This window comes from Rhinopithecus roxellana, chromosome 17, assembly GCF_007565055.1.
Source record: "Rhinopithecus roxellana isolate Shanxi Qingling chromosome 17, ASM756505v1, whole genome shotgun sequence".
Taxonomy (NCBI): Eukaryota; Metazoa; Chordata; class Mammalia; order Primates; family Cercopithecidae; genus Rhinopithecus; species Rhinopithecus roxellana.
The window spans coordinates 47809067-47828070 of NC_044565.1; the positions used below are offsets into that span (position 1 = coordinate 47809067).

General features: G+C 41.0%; 1 protein-coding gene across 4 annotated transcripts in view; it reads left to right on the top strand.

Moving 5' to 3' along the window:
- Positions 1 to 19004, top strand: part of MBOAT2 (membrane bound O-acyltransferase domain containing 2) — a 153335-nt gene that overhangs the window by 126614 nt on the left and 7717 nt on the right. For 2 of the 4 annotated variants that reach the window (XM_010379688.2, XM_030921590.1), the window contains 6 exons: positions 1170 to 1353; positions 5482 to 5674; positions 10962 to 11065; positions 15244 to 15308; positions 16739 to 16871; positions 18688 to 18839. In XM_010379688.2, coding sequence (XP_010377990.2) covers positions 1170 to 1353; positions 5482 to 5674; positions 10962 to 11065; positions 15244 to 15308; positions 16739 to 16871; positions 18688 to 18839 — 831 coding nt within the window. Of the gene's footprint in view, positions 1 to 1169; positions 1354 to 5481; positions 5675 to 10961; positions 11066 to 15243; positions 15309 to 16738; positions 17192 to 18687; positions 18840 to 19004 lie in introns of all 4 variants that reach the window. The other 2 variants (XR_749744.2, XR_004054436.1) reach the window with 2 other exon arrangements.

Genomic DNA, 19004 nt, shown 5'->3' on the forward strand with positions numbered 1-19004 from the left:
GATGGTTTATAATTGACAGTGGACGGTAGACTTTCTTAATGGAGCTGTTTAAAAAAAAAATACACTCCTTATTCATTTATATGATAACATAAATAGTCTCCTGTGTTAACTACCCATTTTCACCGTGTTACCCATAGGTACCATGTATCATTTGGACAGACCTCTAAGGAGCGGAATTAAAAATGTTTTGAGATGTCCTTGACTCCCTTTTCTCCTCCACCTTACAGCCAATCCCTCTGCAGCCTTCAGGCTTCACTGCCAGGATGCATGCAGAGCATCTGCCCCCTCCTCCAGCCATTGTCACTTTCTGCCTGGAGACTGCAGGAGCCCCACACTTGGGCTGGAGTGATGCATGGAGACATAGGTCTTTTAAACACCTACTGTGTTTTTTCATTCCAGTCAGAGTAAAATCTGAAGTTCCTGCCATGGCTTGTAAGGCGGGCCCTGTCTGATCCCACCTCAGCTGTCTTGCCTGCTCCCACCTCTTCCCCTGGGTCCACTCTGCTGCAGCCCCACGGCTGCCTTGCTGCCAGCTATGCCCAGCTCAGGGGTCTTCACGCATCATTCGCTCTGCCTGGAAACCCCTGTCACCAACATCCACACAGCTCCTCTCACTTCTTCCTGGTCTCTGCTCAACTGTCACCTTACCAGAGAGGCCTTTTCTGACTTCTTAATAGAATAAAAGAGTTCCTTCTTTTTGTAGCACTTAGCACCTCTGAAAATATGTTTTATGTATTTTATTATTGTTTTCTGCACCCGGTATGCAAGCTCCGTGGATGCAGGATTGTCCTCTCTTTGTTTACTGCTGTATCCAGGCCCTGCAGCAGATGGGGCACACAGTGCGCAGCACGTGTTTGTTAGAAGAGCAAATGATTGCCTAGGAGGAGACAGCAGTGTGGATAGTGCATCTGTCTTTGATTTGTCTCATCATGAGAAATCTAAGTCGAAACCTTCATATTTGCTCATAAGGATCTATATAGAAACTCCTATTCAGACATACTTTTGAGCATGACTATGTCCTGATCCTTAGAATTCCTATTATATGGGTACAAATGAAAATGAAAGCTTGTCTTATTTTGGAAATGGAGAGCAGTGAGGTGGATTGTTACTCTATCAAATGTTCTGAAGCTTATGCTGCATCTCACTGGTTGCGTGTCTTTTCATTGCAGGCGCATGCCAAGCCTACTGGAGTATTTGAGTTACAACTGTAACTTCATGGGGATCCTGGCAGGCCCACTTTGCTCTTACAAAGACTACATTACTTTCATTGAAGGCAGATCTTACCATATGACACAATCTGGTGAAAATGGAAAAGAAGAGACACAGTATGAAAGAACAGAGCCATCTCCAAATGTAAGGTCATGAGATTTATCTGGAGCCTTTATTTATTTATTTATTTATTTATTTATTTATTTATTTATTTATTTATTTTTTGAGACAGAGTCTCGCTCTGTTGCCCAGGCTGGAGTGCAGTGGTCGGATTTCAGCTCACTGCAAGCTCCGCCTCCCAGGTTTAGGGACTACAGGCGCCCGCCACCTCGCCCGGCTAGTTTTTTGTATTTTTTAGTAGAGACGGGGTTTCACCGGGTTAGCCAGGATGGTCTCCATCTCCCGACCTCGTGATCCACCCGTCTCGGCCTCCCAAAGTGCTGGGATTACAGGCTTAAACCACTGCGCCCGGCCTATCTGGAGCCTTTATAGCATGTATTGGTTAGTCTTATTTAAAAATACAAATACTTTCACATTGGGAACTTATCCATCTGTTTCTTTAAAAATACTTTTCAAGATAAATGACTCTTCACACCGTACCTGGTAGAAGTACAGTCATGATTAAGAACACAAATAAGGTCACTTCAGAAACTATGTGCTGAATTCCTCAATGAGAATAATGCTTTATAGTTACAGGGGATTTTACAAGAAAGCTCTTATCATGGAATTGGCTAGCCAAATAATTTTCCAGGCCCCCTTCCCCCTTCCCCCTTCCCCCTTCCCCCTTCCCCCTTTCCCCTTCCCCCCTTCCCCCCTTCCTCCTTCCCGCTTCCTGCTTCCCTTCCTTTTCTTTCTTTCTTCTTTCTTTCTTACCTATGTCTTGTGTTCCAGCAGATTGTAAACACTCTGTGTCCTCCATTTCTTTTTTGCTTTTCCTCTCCTCTTCTTAATTATTGCCAGTTGAAATCTTTCTTCTCTTTAAAAGCCTACTTCAAATATCACCTTTTTCCACAAAACAGCTCCTGATTCCCACAATGAAGAGATTAGTAATATTATAAAGATATTAATAGTAGCTAACGCTTTGACAGTGCTCACCATGTGCCAGGCACTGTGGTGTGGACTTCACACGTAGTTACTCTTTCAGCCCTCACAGCATTCATACAAGGTAGGTGCTGTTTTTCTCACCATCTAACAGATGAGGAAACTGAGACTCATAGGCTAAGTGATTTGACCAAGATTTCCCAGGTTGACAGTAGAACTGGAATTCATACCAGTGCAATCTGATTTCAAGTCTATGCTAAGTTGCCTTACAACCAAACATAATTTTTACTTTCTTTAAGCCATTGGGGCACTTGAAATTGCTGGGATGCTGCTTCGTAAAGAAAGGCAGTGAGGCTCTGTATAGGCTAAGTTTCTGTTAGATTTCATCTGGTAAAATGTATAGTTTCCATGAAAAAGAATAGGCCAATCAGGAAGTCTGTGAGATGAAGGAAAGGGGCTAGTGTGTTTTCTCTGAACGTAGGGTTTAGAGCAAGGGGTCACCTTCTTTCTCCTGCAAATCTACCACCCTCCACTGTGTGGGCAACAAAGAGTGAATGTAGAAATGTACATGCACTCGCAAAAGATAGTATATTATCTCTTTCCTACCATGTGGCTCATTGTATTTTATACCAAAAAGATGTTTTTGTCTTCATATTTTCTATTACTGGTTAAGTGCTGAGAAATGTCATATCAAACTGAGTGGGATTCCAGACATGAAATTGATGTCTCTTCATTGACTGTTTTGTATCTCCAGGATGACCACTCAATCTTTTAGTGGTCTCCCTGCTGTAAGAGAAGGTAAAGACAATTGTAGACAGTTTCTTCAAAGTTTATTTGGGAATGCTAGAAGGAGAAGAAAAACCTAGGAATCAAGATGTTGGACGGTCAGTCAGTGGCCAGTTTGGCTCATCATTTCGGCACATCACTTAATGTGTATGAGTCCTTGTCTGCAAAAGGAGAATCTTAATGTATTCCCCATTTTAGAGACTGTATGAAGATCAAATGATTTTGTAAAATACTTGAAAATATCCAATGTTATAAACATGTGATAGTAGTAAATCAAACTTGACAAAGAATAATACAAATGTGTATATTCTGTCACTTCACTGAGTTTTTATGGGTTTTACTCTCTAAAAAGAGAGTAAACTCTTTTGGGTTATAAAGAGTTCCTCTTTTGGGTTATAGACATTCTAAATCAGAGGTTGTTGATAATGGCAAATATTCTTAATGTTTTTTCCCACCATTTAAATAATATATTTTATTTAAATTTCACATGCATATACTTTAGAAAGTCAAATAGTGGTAGTTAGTCATAAGTCCCTCAAGGGGCATTTGGAAGCTCCTTGTGCATCAGTGGAGTGCATAGATGCTGAGGATCCTAAGGAGGATGCTCATGGAGCCCACTGGCTCTTCTGTCGGGGGCCTCTCCACTGTCCTCTCCTCTATCTGCATCAGTTAGGATATGGGTTTGGCTGCTGAAACAAGGACCAAAATAACAGGAATTAAACAAGGTGGAAATTTGTTTTTATGTTACATGTGGGACAGCTCACCTGTAAACAGTACATTGATAATATGGGGGCCCCAAGGTGTTAGAGATCCAAGCTCCATCTTCCCTGTGCATACTACTTTTGCTCGCATCCTATTGGCCAGAACCTAATCATAAGCCACACTCAGGTGCAACAAAGGCTATGATGTGTCATCTTTAGCTAGACTTCTAAGCACCCAAGAGAAACTTCCTTTTCTGTGCAGGAAGGGGAGGAGGGCTCCTGGGTAACACTTGGCAGTCTCTGTCATGATGTCTGTAGCCATTTCTCTGGGGCTCTTTGTTTGTTTGAATGAAGGATTCTCCAGTCTTCTGCCTGGGGCATACAAACTTGACTGCGGGGACTCTGGGTCTAGGCAGGGAAAGGGGGCTGAGGATATCACCTCTCAGGATACAGGGTGTCTTGGTATTCTCTACATTTTCATTGCAGCACCATATCCCTGCCCTGCTTCAGAACCATATAGTCTTGTGGCCACAGTACTTCTTATTACATTACTAAAATGATATGCCTCATTTTAAAATTAAAGTATGGGGCCATTTATTTCATTTTGCTTCATTTATAATTACAATTTTTTTCTCTTCCATTTTAAAATCTCATAATTCAAATGTATAGGTAAGATATTTGGGAGGCATTGAAGAAAGAGTAGCCTTATTTTATTAAAGAAAGGGATAAAAGACAATGGAAAATGAGAATAACTACTGCTGCAAGGAGTCCTTGAACACTGAGTTCCATCTTGCAGGAGCAACCAATAATAAAATACTGTTCTCAGAAGTGCAGTGCATCTGGCATATGCTTTGGCTCTTGCCTTGGAGCTTTTCTTTTGGCACCATTATATAAAGTGTTAAAATGTGGAGCTTCATTGATAAATTACTTCAGTTAATTTGAGTACTGTTTGGTTACTGTATAGAGCATTTCTAAATCCAGGTATTTTGTTGCATATTTCATCTGAATCTAGCCTTCTCTTTGCTTGTTTCTTTTTCTTCATAGCCTATATAATCTCTTTCATACCAAATGAAGTTGAAATATTCTGACCTTCTACAAATATAAAAACAGCACGAGTTGTAAAAATACAGAACACCATGAGTTGGTAATGTGACCTTACCGCAGCATTGCTGAGAAAAGCGTCTTCTTTTCACCAATTTTATGCAAATTCTTATTCTTCTCAGGTGTATAGCTCTTTTGGTTTTTATTATTCTTGAACAAAGTTGTGTTAACTTTCAGATTTACAGAGATGCATGGATTGTTTATTGTAAAAATAACATCCATGAGATGCCTAGAATTTGGAAAATATAGAAAAGATGCAATGGAAAAAAATATACATCCGTGTAAAATTTACTGCCAGAAGTAATTAATGTTAATTTTTTTTTGTATTCACTTCCATTCACACCAATACACTTACGCTTGCTTTTAGATTTTTTTTAATTCCTGAAAGTTCAGAATACAAAATGGAGGTTTTAGTATGAGTTGAGCAATAACCCCTAGGTAGTACTTATAGATACAGTTGGAAAAGTTCATACCATGAGACTATGGAAGACTTTAAATGCCAAGTGCAATGTAGCTCTTGAATTTTGAGCAGGAGAATTGTAAGACTGATGATCGTTCAGGAAGGTTAATCTGTCGATAATACACAGAACGAATTAAAAGGAGCACGGATAAAGTTGGTGAAGTCTCGCCTTGCACTTTTCAGACTGCAGTTATTCAGAAGCTCTTAATTTGTGGGCTGTCCTTGTTATTTCACTTGACCGTCTGTACAACGCTACCCGTGGAGCACAACATCGATGAGCATTTTCAAGCTACAGCTTCGTGGCCGACAAAGGTTATCTATCTATATATCTCTCTTTTGGCTGCCAGACCCAAATACTATTTTGCATGGACGCTAGGTAAGTAACATGTAAACAGACTTCCCTGTGTCTGTGTTGAAGCGTCTCTTACCTTGTTGGTAGATTGCTATCAGCGCGCCCTCTTGAGGATACATAAAGACCAATTGGAAAAATTAAGTCATCTGTGTAGAAAAAACAGCCCTCACAACTCGTATGTAAGGATATTCTAAAAACTGAATCAATTTTATTATAATACAAAATAAAAATAATGGATCAATGAAAAGACAACAGATATTTGTTAAATGCCTATTGTATTCTAGATTCAGTGCTAGCCAGGATAGATACAAGTATGTATAAGACATAGTCCTCATCCTCCAGATGGTTATAATTTAGTGTGATTGTATTCAGCTCACCATTTTGATACCTGTTAAATAGACCATTTAGTATAATATGATCAGTAGCTTATCAGCAAAGTGAATAAAATGATATTGGCACACTGATAGGGGGTCATCAGTTATGCTTGACAGGTAGAGCAAATTTTAGAGAAAAGATAACATGCAATCGTGCCTTTAATTGAATGTGGGCCAGTTATGGTAGCTCACGCCTATAATCCCAGCACTTTGGGAGTCGAAGGTGGGAGGATTGCTTGAGGCCAGGAGTTCAAGACCAGCCTGGGCAACATAGTGAGATCCCTCTCTCTACAGAAAGATTTTTAAAAATCAACTAAGCCTGGTGGCGTGTGCCTGTATTCCCAGCTACTTGAGAGGCTGGGGTGGGAGGACCGCTTGAGCCTAGGAGTTTGAGGCTGTAATGAGCCATGATTGCACCCCTGCACTCCAGCCTGAGCAACATAGTGAGGTTTTAGTATGAGTTGAGCAATAACCCCTAGGTAGTCTCAAACACAAAAACAAAAAGATTAAATGTGATTTCACAAAGTGGAAAATGGCTAGTTTTTCACTCATGAGCAAAGAGACATGAAGGTACCTCACTTTGCATGGCAGATGTTAGCAGGGGCATGTAGGAAGGAAGGACCTGGTCAGGTGAAATGGGCTTTGACAGGACCTTGCATGCTCTGCTGAATGAGCCACAAGAGGCTTCAGGTAGGCTGACAGCCTGATCCTGTGGCAGAAGAAGACGATGCTGGCCACGTTTTGAAGGTGGGACTGAAGTAGAGAGAATGCTTCATTGGATAAATTGAAACCTCTTTTATATATGTGTTGCCTTTTTTATCTCACCCACAAGATTATAAACTCCTTTATTCTTAAGATTGTGTTCTGCTTGCCTTGTTTATATTTGTTACTCAACAAATATTTGAATGAATGCATGAAGAAACACATCAGCCAATAATTAGGCCTCTGAGGATTAGCATTTTACTGTCGGTTTTATTTGATTACAATGAAATACAGTTTGGGGCTGGAATCATTATTTTCAGTCTTTCATCATATAGCTGTGCACAGTAGCATCATTAAAAGTTGCTTTAACCTGGTGAGTTAATGGCCAATTAAAATATAATGTTACTTTATGGATTTTAATCTAAGATTTAAGGATTGAACATTTTTATTGTAGCCAAATTTAGACATCAATAATACCAAATTAAATTCCTGTACTACTTAAACTCTGACTTTAAATTGAGACTGAGAACTTTCCCAAACAAACCTGGTACTTTTAGGGGTTTATAAGAATTGTGACCTATTGGTTGAATCACTAGATTTATAGAATATAAGAGTTCTGCGTGTTTTTGGATTTGGTTGGACATCTAATTGTTGAAAATCTTATCAATAGAACAAGGGCATTGAATTTATAAGGCTTTTGAGAAAATCACAAGATCTCTGTAAATACTTAAAAATATACAAGATTTATCATTAGGCCGGGCACAGTGGCTCACACCTGTAATCCCAGCATGTTGGGAGGCTGAGGCAGGAGTTGGAGACCAGCCTGAGCAACATGGTGAGACCCCATCTCTTCAAAAAATTTTTTTAAAATTAGTCAGGTGTGGTGTTACATGCCTGTGGTCCCAGCTACTCAGAAGTCTGAGGTGGGAATATTGCTTTAGCCAGGGAAGTTGAGGCTGCAGTGAGCTGTGATCGCACCATTACACTCCAGCCTGGGTAAGAGTGAGACGCTGCCTCAGGAAAAAAAAAAAAAATTATCATTAATTTTTTATTTGCAATTATGACAATTAAAATGATTATTTGGGTACTTCTGATCTTCCAACCCCAATATTTGGTTTGAAAAATGAATCTTGTGCATTTTTACGTATTTACAAACCAAAGCAAAGGTGAGTTAATTCCTTTTCCCTGATTCTTTCCTAAAGAAATAATCATATTAGAATATATATGAATGACAATTTGAAATTGAACTATATTTAAAGAATTTAAAGAATTTTTAGCTCTAAGGCAGTAAAGTTATTCCATTCAATAAATACTTATACTATGTCTGTACTGTCTTAACACAAGTAATGGTTGAGTCCCTGGTAATGGTGCAGCCCTGAGGTTCAGGTTTCGACTTTGTCAGTGGAGACGCCAGCTGAGGCTCAGCATGCATGTGCCCACGTTCATCTCCACCCCCACTACCTTTCTTAAATTGTTCATTTGGTTGTAAAATTGGAGTTTAATGATCTCTGGAGGTCCAAAAATCTGTGTTTTGGGAAATCCAAGAGTTCCAAAATTCTTTAATTTTTTGTATTTTGTTAATGATTTATAAAATAGTATGAATGTATTCTGGATCATATGGACAGTTACTTTCCAATTTTTGTATCCACATGTACATTTTTCAAATTATAATTTCATGGATACTAGTGGCTAGGCAGGCTATATTTAATTCCTTAATTCAGGGTTCTCAAAATGGGAATCAGGCTTCTCATCTCCACAGCCATGTGGCCCTGCCCTTTTCTCCTTATCACCTCAAAAAAATGATGTCTTGGGATCTGAGCAGTTTTTTTCCCCTTTAACTCAAGTTTGAAAAACATTTAGCCCATGTAGGGACAGATTAAAGTTTAAATTGATGTTAATGGTCAGTTATTTGGAATATCTCTATATAATGACAACTTGGAAGCTCTCTCAGGGGTTACATTACCTGAGGTAAAGATTAGGCAGGATCTGTGGTGGGAGACTGGGGGGCAGGGAAACATGGAAGGTGGACTCCTGCAGTTTGATATCCCCAGTTCTCTTCTCGTTTTGTTGCTGTTGACCATACCCTGGGCCAATCTTGTTGTCAAGTGTGAAGTTGGTTAGGAGTTTCATTGCTCTTAGATCACAGCAGGGCTAAGAAAGATAGAGAGGATGAATACATGAACAAATCAGAAGTGGAGGCACCCATGAGGAAGGGAAGGAGTTCCTCAGCAGCCATGTGTATGGGTATGCTGCCCATGTGGGTAATAGATTTTTATTTTTAATTCTGTAATGGGCTTACCTTTAAGGCTCATATTTATGTGAACTGAACAAAGGTGGCTGACCTAATTAAACCTGATAGAGGAGTAAATCTTGTTTATTCTTTTCCCCAAAGTGTAATTTTTAAAGGATCTTGTTTGATGTACTAAAATGCACTAATAAACAATAAAACAGTTTAAGGATACATGTCTGTATAGGCATATTATTTTGCTGGGCTTTGATGGATTTCTGTTTGTTTATTCTTTGGTCATGATACAAATAGCATAAACAGTTTTCCAGTTGATTGGAAAAGGGCTCATTTGAGGCAGAAATTTTCTTTGCAGCTTAATCAAGCATGTACATAAAGCAAAAATGACTAATCAACCATTGTGGTGAAAAGGATTAGAAAACAAATTCTGGGCCGGGCGCGGTGGCTCAAGCCTGTAATCCCAGCACTTTGGGAGGCCGAGGCGGGCGGATCACGAGGTCAGGAGATCGAGACCATCCTGGCTAACACGGTGAAACCCCGTCTCTACTAAAAAATACAAAAAACTAGCCGGGCGAGGTGGCGGGCGCCTGTAGTCCCAGCTACTGGGAGGCTGAGGCAGGAGAATGGCGGTAACCCCGGGAGGCGGAGCTTGCAGTGAGCTGAGATCCGGCCACTGCACTCCAGCCCGGGCGACAGAGCGAGACTCCGTCTCAAAAAAAAAAAAAAAAAAAAAAAAGAAAACAAATTCTGGGTTGGGTGCGGTAGCTCATGCCTGAAATGCCAGCACTTTGGGAGGCCAAGGTGGGAAGATCCCTTGAGGCCAGGAGTTCGAGACCAGCCTTGGCAACATAGTGAGACCCCCCCCCCATCTCTACCAAAAAAAAAAAAAAAAAAAATTAGTCAGGTATGATGATATGCACCTGCAGTCTCAGCTACTCAGGAGGCCAAGGGAGGAGGATTGAGGCAGGAGGCTGAGGCAGGAGGCCGAGGCAAGAGGATTGAGGCAAGAGGCTGAGGCAGGGGGATTGAGGTAGGAGGCCAAGGCAGGAGGATTGAGGCAGGAGGCTGAGGCGGGAGACTGAGACGGGAGGATTGAGGTGGGAGGCTGAGGCAGGAGGATTGAGGCGGGAGGCCGAGGCAGGAGGTTGAGGCAGGAGGCTAAGGCAGGAGGATTCAGGCAGGAGGCTGAGGCAGGAGGCTGAGGCAGGAGGATTGAGGCAGGAGGCTGAGGCAGGAGAATTGAGACAGGAGGCTGAGGCAGGAGACTGAGGCAGGAGAATTGAGGCAGGAGGCTGAAGCAGGAGGATTGAGGCAGGAGGATTAAGGCAGGAGGCTGAGGCAGGAGGATTGAGGCAGGAGGCTGAGGCAGGAGGATTGAGGCAGGAGGATTGCTTGAGCCCAAGAGTTCAAGGCTGCAGTGAGCTATAATCCTGCCACTCCAGCCTGGGCAGAGACAGAGGGAGACCCTTTCTCTATTTTTTAAAAATTCTAGAGACATATACACAGAGTAGGTTCTGGTGAACCAAGAAAGAAAGAAAATGGAAGGAAAATATTATGCCTCACTTATATATTATTGTTTATACTAAACTTCAAATATATGATTAAAAAGAACATGGTGCTCCCAGAGCAAAAACATTCCCTTAGCAACTTCTTGGCAGCTGGTTGAGCATACTCTGCTGTGTTCCACTGGCACAGCTAATGTCGGGGAGCATTTCCTGTTCGAGTCTTCACCTTTACCTGCTGGTCCTCAGCAGCTTTTAAACTCCACCTGCCCCCAACTCATGCATAACGTGTCATGTATTACTGACTAAGCAAATTGTCCTGGGTGTGTTATTTTCATTGTATGTGATGTTGTTTCTGACCTAAAAATTAGAATAAATCTACTTTTACTGTTTAAGAATAAAAGGTATAATAACACATACCTTCTGGGAGAATATGGTAGATTGTTGTGGAGATTCTTAATAGTTTTTTTGAATTTTGTTTTCTATAGCTGATGCCATTAATAATGCTGCAGGCTTTGGTTTCAGAGGGTATGACAAAAATGGAGCAGCTCGCTGGGACTTAATTTCCAATTTGAGAATTCAACAAATAGAGGTGAGTCAATCATTAAGAAGTTAGTTAGTATATACTTTAAGTACCAAGTTTGCTTTCATAAGTTATGGTGTGATGTCCTAGGAGTGGTATTGAAGGTTTTTTAATATTCACATTCATTCTTTCATTTAACCAATATATATTGGTCGCCAACTATGTGCCCTGGGCACTGAAGACAATGAATAAGATAGGTACAATTCAGGCCCTCATGGAGCTTTAGTTTCCTAGAGGTTACAGAATAAGGTAAAATAGGTGGTGATCAGAGAGGGGTAAGGCATGTGGGTATCCATGAAATAGGAATCCAGGTTAGTTTAGGTGTTTGGGGGAAGAAGGTCCCAAAGACAATGATGCTTAAGCTGAGTCCCAAAAGACAGGCAGACACTCCAAGCAGAGGGAGCAGCCTGCGGGCTGAGAGAAGCTGTGTGGCTCATGTTGCTTCATAGTTGAGGAAGCCATGAAGGATGAGGTTGGGGAAATGGAGGCCAGGCAGCCACACTCTTACAGGCCGTATTAAGAGTTTTGGTCTTTCTTATAAGAGCAGTGGGGCACTGTGGATGGATTATATGTGTAGCCAAGTGAGGTGATCATATAGGTGTTTTAGAAGGATCTGGCATGTAGAATGTATTTCCCTCAAGAGGCAGAGAGCTCTGTTAGGAGGATGTTTTGTTAATCCAAGATGATGGTGCCCTAAACCACATACCGCCAGTAGGGCTAGAAACATATAAACATATTGGAGAACTGTGTAAGAGACTCAACAGAACTTGGTGATAAATTGGGATCAGCAAGAGAGAATGAGTTATGAATCAGGCCCAGAAATCTGATTTAAACAACTAGGTTTATGGTGATACCTTCCACTTAGATAAGGAACAGGGAATAGACATGAGTTTGAAGGGACAGGTAATATCTTCAAATCACAGACTTAGTGAGTTGTCTACCAGGCAGATCATGGTCAGACACTCAGCAGAGGCACCCGAGCTTGAGAGTAAAATCTGGGAACTGTCAGCACGTGGCAGTTCAGGCCCTGGAATGAGAACGAGAAGAGGTGAGAGTCTCTAAAAGAGCACCAGTACTGAGAGGTTGGGCAAAGGAATTCAGGAGCAGCCAGAAAGAAAAAAGGAGAAAACCAGCTGGGCACTGTGGCTCACACCTGTAATCCCAGCACTTTGGGAGGCCGAGGCAGGCAGATCGCTTGAGCTCAGGAGTTTGAGACCAGCCTGGGCAACATGGCAAAACCCCATCTCTAGAAAAAATACAAAAACTAGCTGGCATGGTGATGAGCACCTGTAGTCCCAACTGCTCAGCAGGCTGCAGTGAGCTGTGATTGTGCCAGTTGCCCTGTAGCCTGGATGATACAGTAAAACCCTGTCTCAAAAAAAAAAAAAAAAAAACATTGTTTTGCCAGCCTATGAAAAGGATCATTCCAACATTCCAAATCCAACACCAAAACTTGAGGTGAAGAGGTCAAGCTGGATCCTCTGATGAGCCCTAATGTTGCTAAAAGTGGGCAGTCAGGCAGTAAGTGCCCAAGATGGGATGCCGTAAGAAATGCAGGCCATCACTGAAGTGTGCTGAGATACCCAAATCCGAACCGGATTTCTAGATCCTTCTAAATTTAGAGGGGATGTGGAGTATAGAGAGTAAGTTAAACACTGGATCAGATCAAAAGGGGAAGTGCTATGGGACATATGACCCAAGCTATTACAGATTAAAAGGCTTTGGCCAAATGCACTGGATGAACCTTTTTTGGGATCCTGATTGACCAAACCAACTGGAAAGGACTTTTGTAAACATCAGGAATATTTTAATACAAAGGGGGATTAGATGATGTTGAGGAATTATTATTAATTTTGTCGGATCATGTCTTTTAAAAAGTCTTTATTTATTGGACACACATTCTGAACTAATTGTGGGTGGAATAAGAAGTCTGGTATTTGCTTTGAAATATTCTTAACAACAGTGTTGGCAATAAAAATGGAGAAGGAGTGGGAAAAATTGATCATTGTTGAAGTTGAATGGTGGATATAGCAGTGTTTCTGACCTTTAATTATTAACACCTTAAGGGGAGTTTTCTAATAATTTCCCCCCTGAAATTTTAATACCACAGATACACTGTATATCTGTATACCTATGGATATACTACTGTATGTATATATGTTTTTTTTTACATGAAAAAAGATATTTTTGCCCCTTAAGAACCAATTTTCATCTCCTGGGGGCGATATCACCCCTGCTGAGAGTGCATGGTGTAAGAAAAAGTAAAGAAAGGAGTTAATTTTTCTGAAGGAAACAATGGTCATCAGTGCTAAGTGCCACTGAGATACCAAGTAAGAGAAGGACACAAATGCCTTTATTATTTATTTATTTATCTATTTTCTGAGACAAAGTCTCACTCTGTTGCCCAGGCTGGAGTGCAGTGGCGTGATTTCGGTTCACTGCAACCTCTGCCTCCCGGGTTCAAGCGATTCTCCTGCTTCAGCGTCCTGAGTAACTGGGATTCAAGGCGCCTGCCACCACACCTGGCCAGTGTTTGTATTTGTAGTAGAGAGGATGTTTCACCACGTTGGCCAGGCTAGTCTCAAACTCCTGACTTCAGGCAATCCACCCACCTCCGCCTCCCAAAGGGCTGGGATTACCGGCATGAGCCACCATGCCCATCCTTGTTTATAGTTTTATGAACAACAGTTTCAGGAGAGGTATTGTCATAAAGGCCAGATTATACAGCTCCTAGGAGTTCATTCCCCATAAAGGGAAGAGGGTAGAAATAGGACAGTAGCTGAGGGGAACAGGGAATTAAGGAGAGCTGTTTGTTTAATTTTGTTTTAAAATGGAGAGATTAAAACATGTTTACTGAGTAGGAGACTATTTGGAGGGCAGAGTGTGAAGCGTCTCCTACAGTTGAAGGAGAGAGACCTATTGATCATTGAAGTCCCTGAGAAGATGGAAGTGGAGAGACTGGCCCTGAAGGAGAAGGACCACTTCTCCTGTTATAAAGACAGGAAGGAGGGCAGGATAAGTATCTATGCAGCTGAGTGTGTAGTTTGATGGTGAGAATTGGAGTCTGATGATTTTATATCGTCTCTGTAAAGTAGGAGGCCAACTTACCTGTTGTGAGGGAGAAAGGAGGTGATAGGACCAGATATATAGATGGGGTATTAGGTTGAATCATATGAAATTGCTGACACTTACCTCTTCTTGACTTTATTTTTAAAAAAAGAGAAAAGAAAATTTCAAATGGTTCAGTCCAGTAGCTGTTTTCAGGAAGAGGAGAATGAACTGTCTAGGAAAACAGGATTGTAGGTTGAGGGCTCAGTCGTGGTGGAGAACCATGAACCATGAACTTCAGACAAAGGTCTGAACTGTGGTGATACTCTGCACTCAGTGCGCAAATGTTACCAGTGGGAGAGTGGACGACAGTGTGGTTGATCTGGAATTAGGGTTTTGATAGGGAGGTGAATGGAAAGGAAAAAGAAACAAAAGCATTGAAGATTCTGACATAAGAATAGTAAATAATGGAACACAAAATCTAAAATGGTCAGAAGTGAAGACCAGAGGATGAGAGAGTTACATAGGATAAAAGTAGGGTGGGAGACGAAAGGCCCCCTCTGAGATCAAAGAATAGCTTTAATGGGAGTAACTTGAGAGAGGAAACTGGGAAGGTGGGACACCCTGCAAGATCTGGGTGTACAGATCCACTCTTTCAGGGGCAGCACAGCCAGGCAGCGCCAGAACTGAGAGTAGCCAGGGCCTCAAGAGACGATGGCAGGGCAGGATGTTGCAGTGGACGTCTGCTTCACCCAGAACCATGGCGGAGCTTGGCGGGAAGGAGGTAATGAGGTAGGCGCCCCAGTCTTCAGTGTGAGAGGGAGGCCATCGACAGGCATCTGTACACACTCTCAGGAATTTCTCTGGAAGAATTCCATGACATCCCTTGTAAATGTTAACATACAGGAGAAAATGGTGATAATCCATCTACCTCATAGATGTTCCCAACAGTAAATAAACTTGTCTTACATAGAATGATGTTACCATATTAGAAAAACAAGATTAAGGAAAGAGAAATCAGTATACTACCATTGATGTTAAGTAATTTTTGTTTTAATTTTTTAGCATAATAATATATTATTACTTATATTTAAAGCTTCATTATTTTGTGACACAAAAAAGTTTCCTTTTTTTTTCAGATGTCAACAAGTTTCAAGATGTTTCTTGATAATTGGAATATTCAGACAGCTCTTTGGCTCAAAAGGTGCGTTCCTTCAAAAACAGTCTTTAGATGTGCTTTGGCGTCTAGTTCTTGAGGTTGAGCTTCATTGAATTCAGGTTCTTGATTAAATTAACAGTGTTGAGTGACATTGTAACCTCAGTGTCAGCCGGGAAACACTGTTAGCCTCCTCCTAAGCAAGTCAGTATCGAATGAGAAGTATTTTGGCTTGAGTCACAAATGTAGCTATTCTGCAGGTGCAGCTATCCTGCCCTCTCAGCCTCCTTTAAAGGCCTCTGCCAATGTCAGAAGTCACCAGTATCCTCCTTTGCAGCTCCTGATCCCGTTCAGTAGAGATGTGGTTTAAATTAACAAGTGCCTGCACAAGCACAATACTTACGCCTGGGTATTCCAGAACAGTCCCGGTTTTAAATATTTCAATTCAACAAATCTTTATTTGTTAGGCAAGGGATAAAAAGACGAGTAAGATAAAAAGACTCAGCTCCTGAAGGTGAAAGAGTTTGCAATTTTGTTAAAGACATGGTGGTGTAATCAGACACGTGCCGTTCCCTGTTGTGAGGATTAGGAGAGACAAAGCAGGAACAGTGAGGGCACAGAGGGATGCAGGAAGAAATCCCTGGAAGTGTGGATGCTTGAGCAGAGGTTTGTGTCAGGAGTGTGTCTCATCAACAGGGCAAGGTAGAGGCAAGACAGGCTGGGTGGAGTAACAGGTGCGAAGGACAGAGCTGGGGAACAGCGCACTCTCCCAGGGGTTCTCTTATCATCCCTGTGAGCACACTGCCCTGTCTTGAGCTTACTTCATTAAAAACGGCCCCTATAATGATAGGGTGCTAAGCAGCCCTCTTTTATAGTGTCCTTTTTAAAATGACAAATGAAACATCTTTGTCCCTTGAGATGGCGAGCATACGCTAGCATCTCTTCACAGTGCCTGGCAGAGTCTCCCCAGTGGCTGCAGATCCTCTGAGCTAATCTGTTGTGTTATTTTTTGTTATTGTTATAATTTAAATTTGATACCTTAGGGAAACTTTATTTTCACTGCGTTCTCTGTCTCTGTTATAGGAAAACTGTAGACTAAGCACAGTCTATCTGCCAGAAAGAGTAGTGTATTTAGGTCATTTGAAAGTTATTGATTTTTTTTTTTAAATAAAATAATGTAGGATAAAAGTAACCTTATTCTTTTTGTGAATTGTATAGACTCCCAAATACTAGAAATGATCATTTAAGTTACTTATATGTACCAGTAAGAAGATGGGAATTAACTTTATGTTCCTAAGTTTGACACTTAATAGCTATAGCCTCCCTGAGATCATAGAGAAGTGATTGCCTAAGATAAGTTGTATTTGTTTTTCTAGTTACCCTAAATCCTGTCAGGTAATAAAAGAATGATCATTGCAGGCTTTGTAAACTCGGATCACTCACTCCGCTTGGCTCTCCATGTTTTTCATGGTTTCTAGGGTGTGTTATGAACGAACCTCCTTCAATCCAACTATCCAGACGTTCATTCTCTCTGCCATTTGGCACGGGGTATACCCAGGATATTATCTAACGTTTCTAACAGGGGTGTTAATGACATTAGCAGCACGAGCTGTAAGTATCAAGAATTTTATTTTACAATTCAATGGTCCACTTGAACTGTTAAAAAGGCTGAGTACATCTCTCTTACAAGGTAGACCCTCTTTCCTTGGCCATAGTCAGTATTGTCCTTTCCACTAGAAGCAAAGTATGTAACTGTGTGCATGTTTGCTGAGCGCTCACCAGGGGCTAGGCTCCACGCCCAGTTCCTGTGAGGAGAAAACATGTTTCTATGTGCCTGGCAGGTAGGAGGCATTCACAAAATGTTACTTTGTCTTTACAGAATTTTCTGAAGGAGAGATAAAAACTGAGTTAAATAAAGATGATCAGAATGGGTAGGTTTATTTTAGAAATGTTTCCTGAAAGTTGTAACCTTTGAGTCCTCTCTGAGACAAAGAGTAGACTGTGCAAGGCCAAGACAGTGGATGAGCCACACTGGAAGTGGGCACAGTTCTCTAAAGTATTTGCCTAGATAGAACCTAGAGTAATATTTTGGGAAACAATTGAGAAATTAGGTTGGTGACGTGAGAGAGGTGAGGAGAAGGATAATTTAGTGTAAGCCCTTGAAAAGCAGTTAGAGGAAAGTGACATGACAAAAACCACGTTTGAACAAGCTGCTAATGGCACTTACAGGTAAGAGGGTTTCATTTAACAAACTAGCAGATATTTACTATATTCCATTTTGAGGTACTCTGGGGATATATGAGGGAAATTTCAAGAAGTATTGACTAAGGGTACCTTCCGGTAGTTTGTAGTCTAATTTGGGATAAGGTGTATGTGTGTGTACATACCTTATGCATACGTGTGTGTGCACACACGTGCATCACAAGGCATGTGTGACAGATTCCATGGGTGTTATAAATACTAAGTCACATAGGTGTTTAGAGATGGAAGAAGTCTCTTTGGGTTGGGTTAATTAGAGATGGCCCCATTAGGAAGGTGTTTGGATCTGGACTTTGAGAGATGAAAGTTATTTCAATAGTGAGTGAAGTACAATGGGGAAGAAAATGACATTCTAAGCATGGGAAGGACATTAGCAAAACCCATAATTCTTAGTGGCTAGGCTCTGCTATCTCTTGCCTAGCTCACCGCCATGGCAGTCACCTGCTCTTGATTGCATCCTGTTCACCAATGACAAATCCATTTGTCCTGAGGTACGGGCTTTCAGCATTCCATTCTTGCGCTTAAAAACTGTACCTAACTCCCTCCCATTGCAGACAGAATAGGATAGGCTTCTTCCCCACTTGGTGTTCAAGTTCTACCAATGCCCTCCTCCCTTCCCCCATTTGCCTCTCTAGAATTACCCAGTGTCTATGCATACATGAATTCTCTGCTTCCATTAGATTGACTTGTCATTCCCCAAATACACCATGCACTTGCACATTAGCAAAGCCAAGTTTGTCTTTCACAAATGCAGAGGTTAAATAAGAGTTAAGGATGAAGGCAAACCAAACTTTATTTATATACTATATTTTACCAAATATGATTTAAGGGTCTCTAGGCAGTGTTGTCTTAAACTTTTTTTTTGAAACTTTTACAGAATCTAATCTACAGAAAAGTTGCAAAGAAATTCTATATGCCCCTTACCCAGACTCACCAGTCATTTGTGTTTTCCCTGTGACTTCCTCTCTTTTATACACAGTGTGTACAATGTGTATTAGCCTTTTTAGAACCAACTTTTTCCATAGTAGCAGTGTACGTTCCCACTAGCAACATAGGAGAGTTTCAGTTACTCCACTCCACATCCTTCCAACAGTTGCTATCACCAGTGTAATTGCATAAGTAATGTTAATTTAAAGATACAGCAAATATTTTTGTTTCTTTATTTCAGATGAGAAATAACTTTAGACATTATTTCGTTGAACCTTCCCAACTGAAATTATTTTATGATGTTATAACATGGATAGTAACTCAAGTAGCAATAAGTTACACAGTTGTGCCATTCGTACTTCTTTCTATAAAACCGTCATTCATGTTTTACAGGTAAGTGTTACTCTGAAAACTTTGTCAGTGGGAATAACTTTATTTTCAAAAGAAAGTTTCTTGCTATTGGATAGAATGGAAAAATAGTACCACAGCCACATTTCCTGCTGATAAATGCATTATCAGTTACTTTTTAATTCTGAACCAAGCAGTCTCAGCATTACT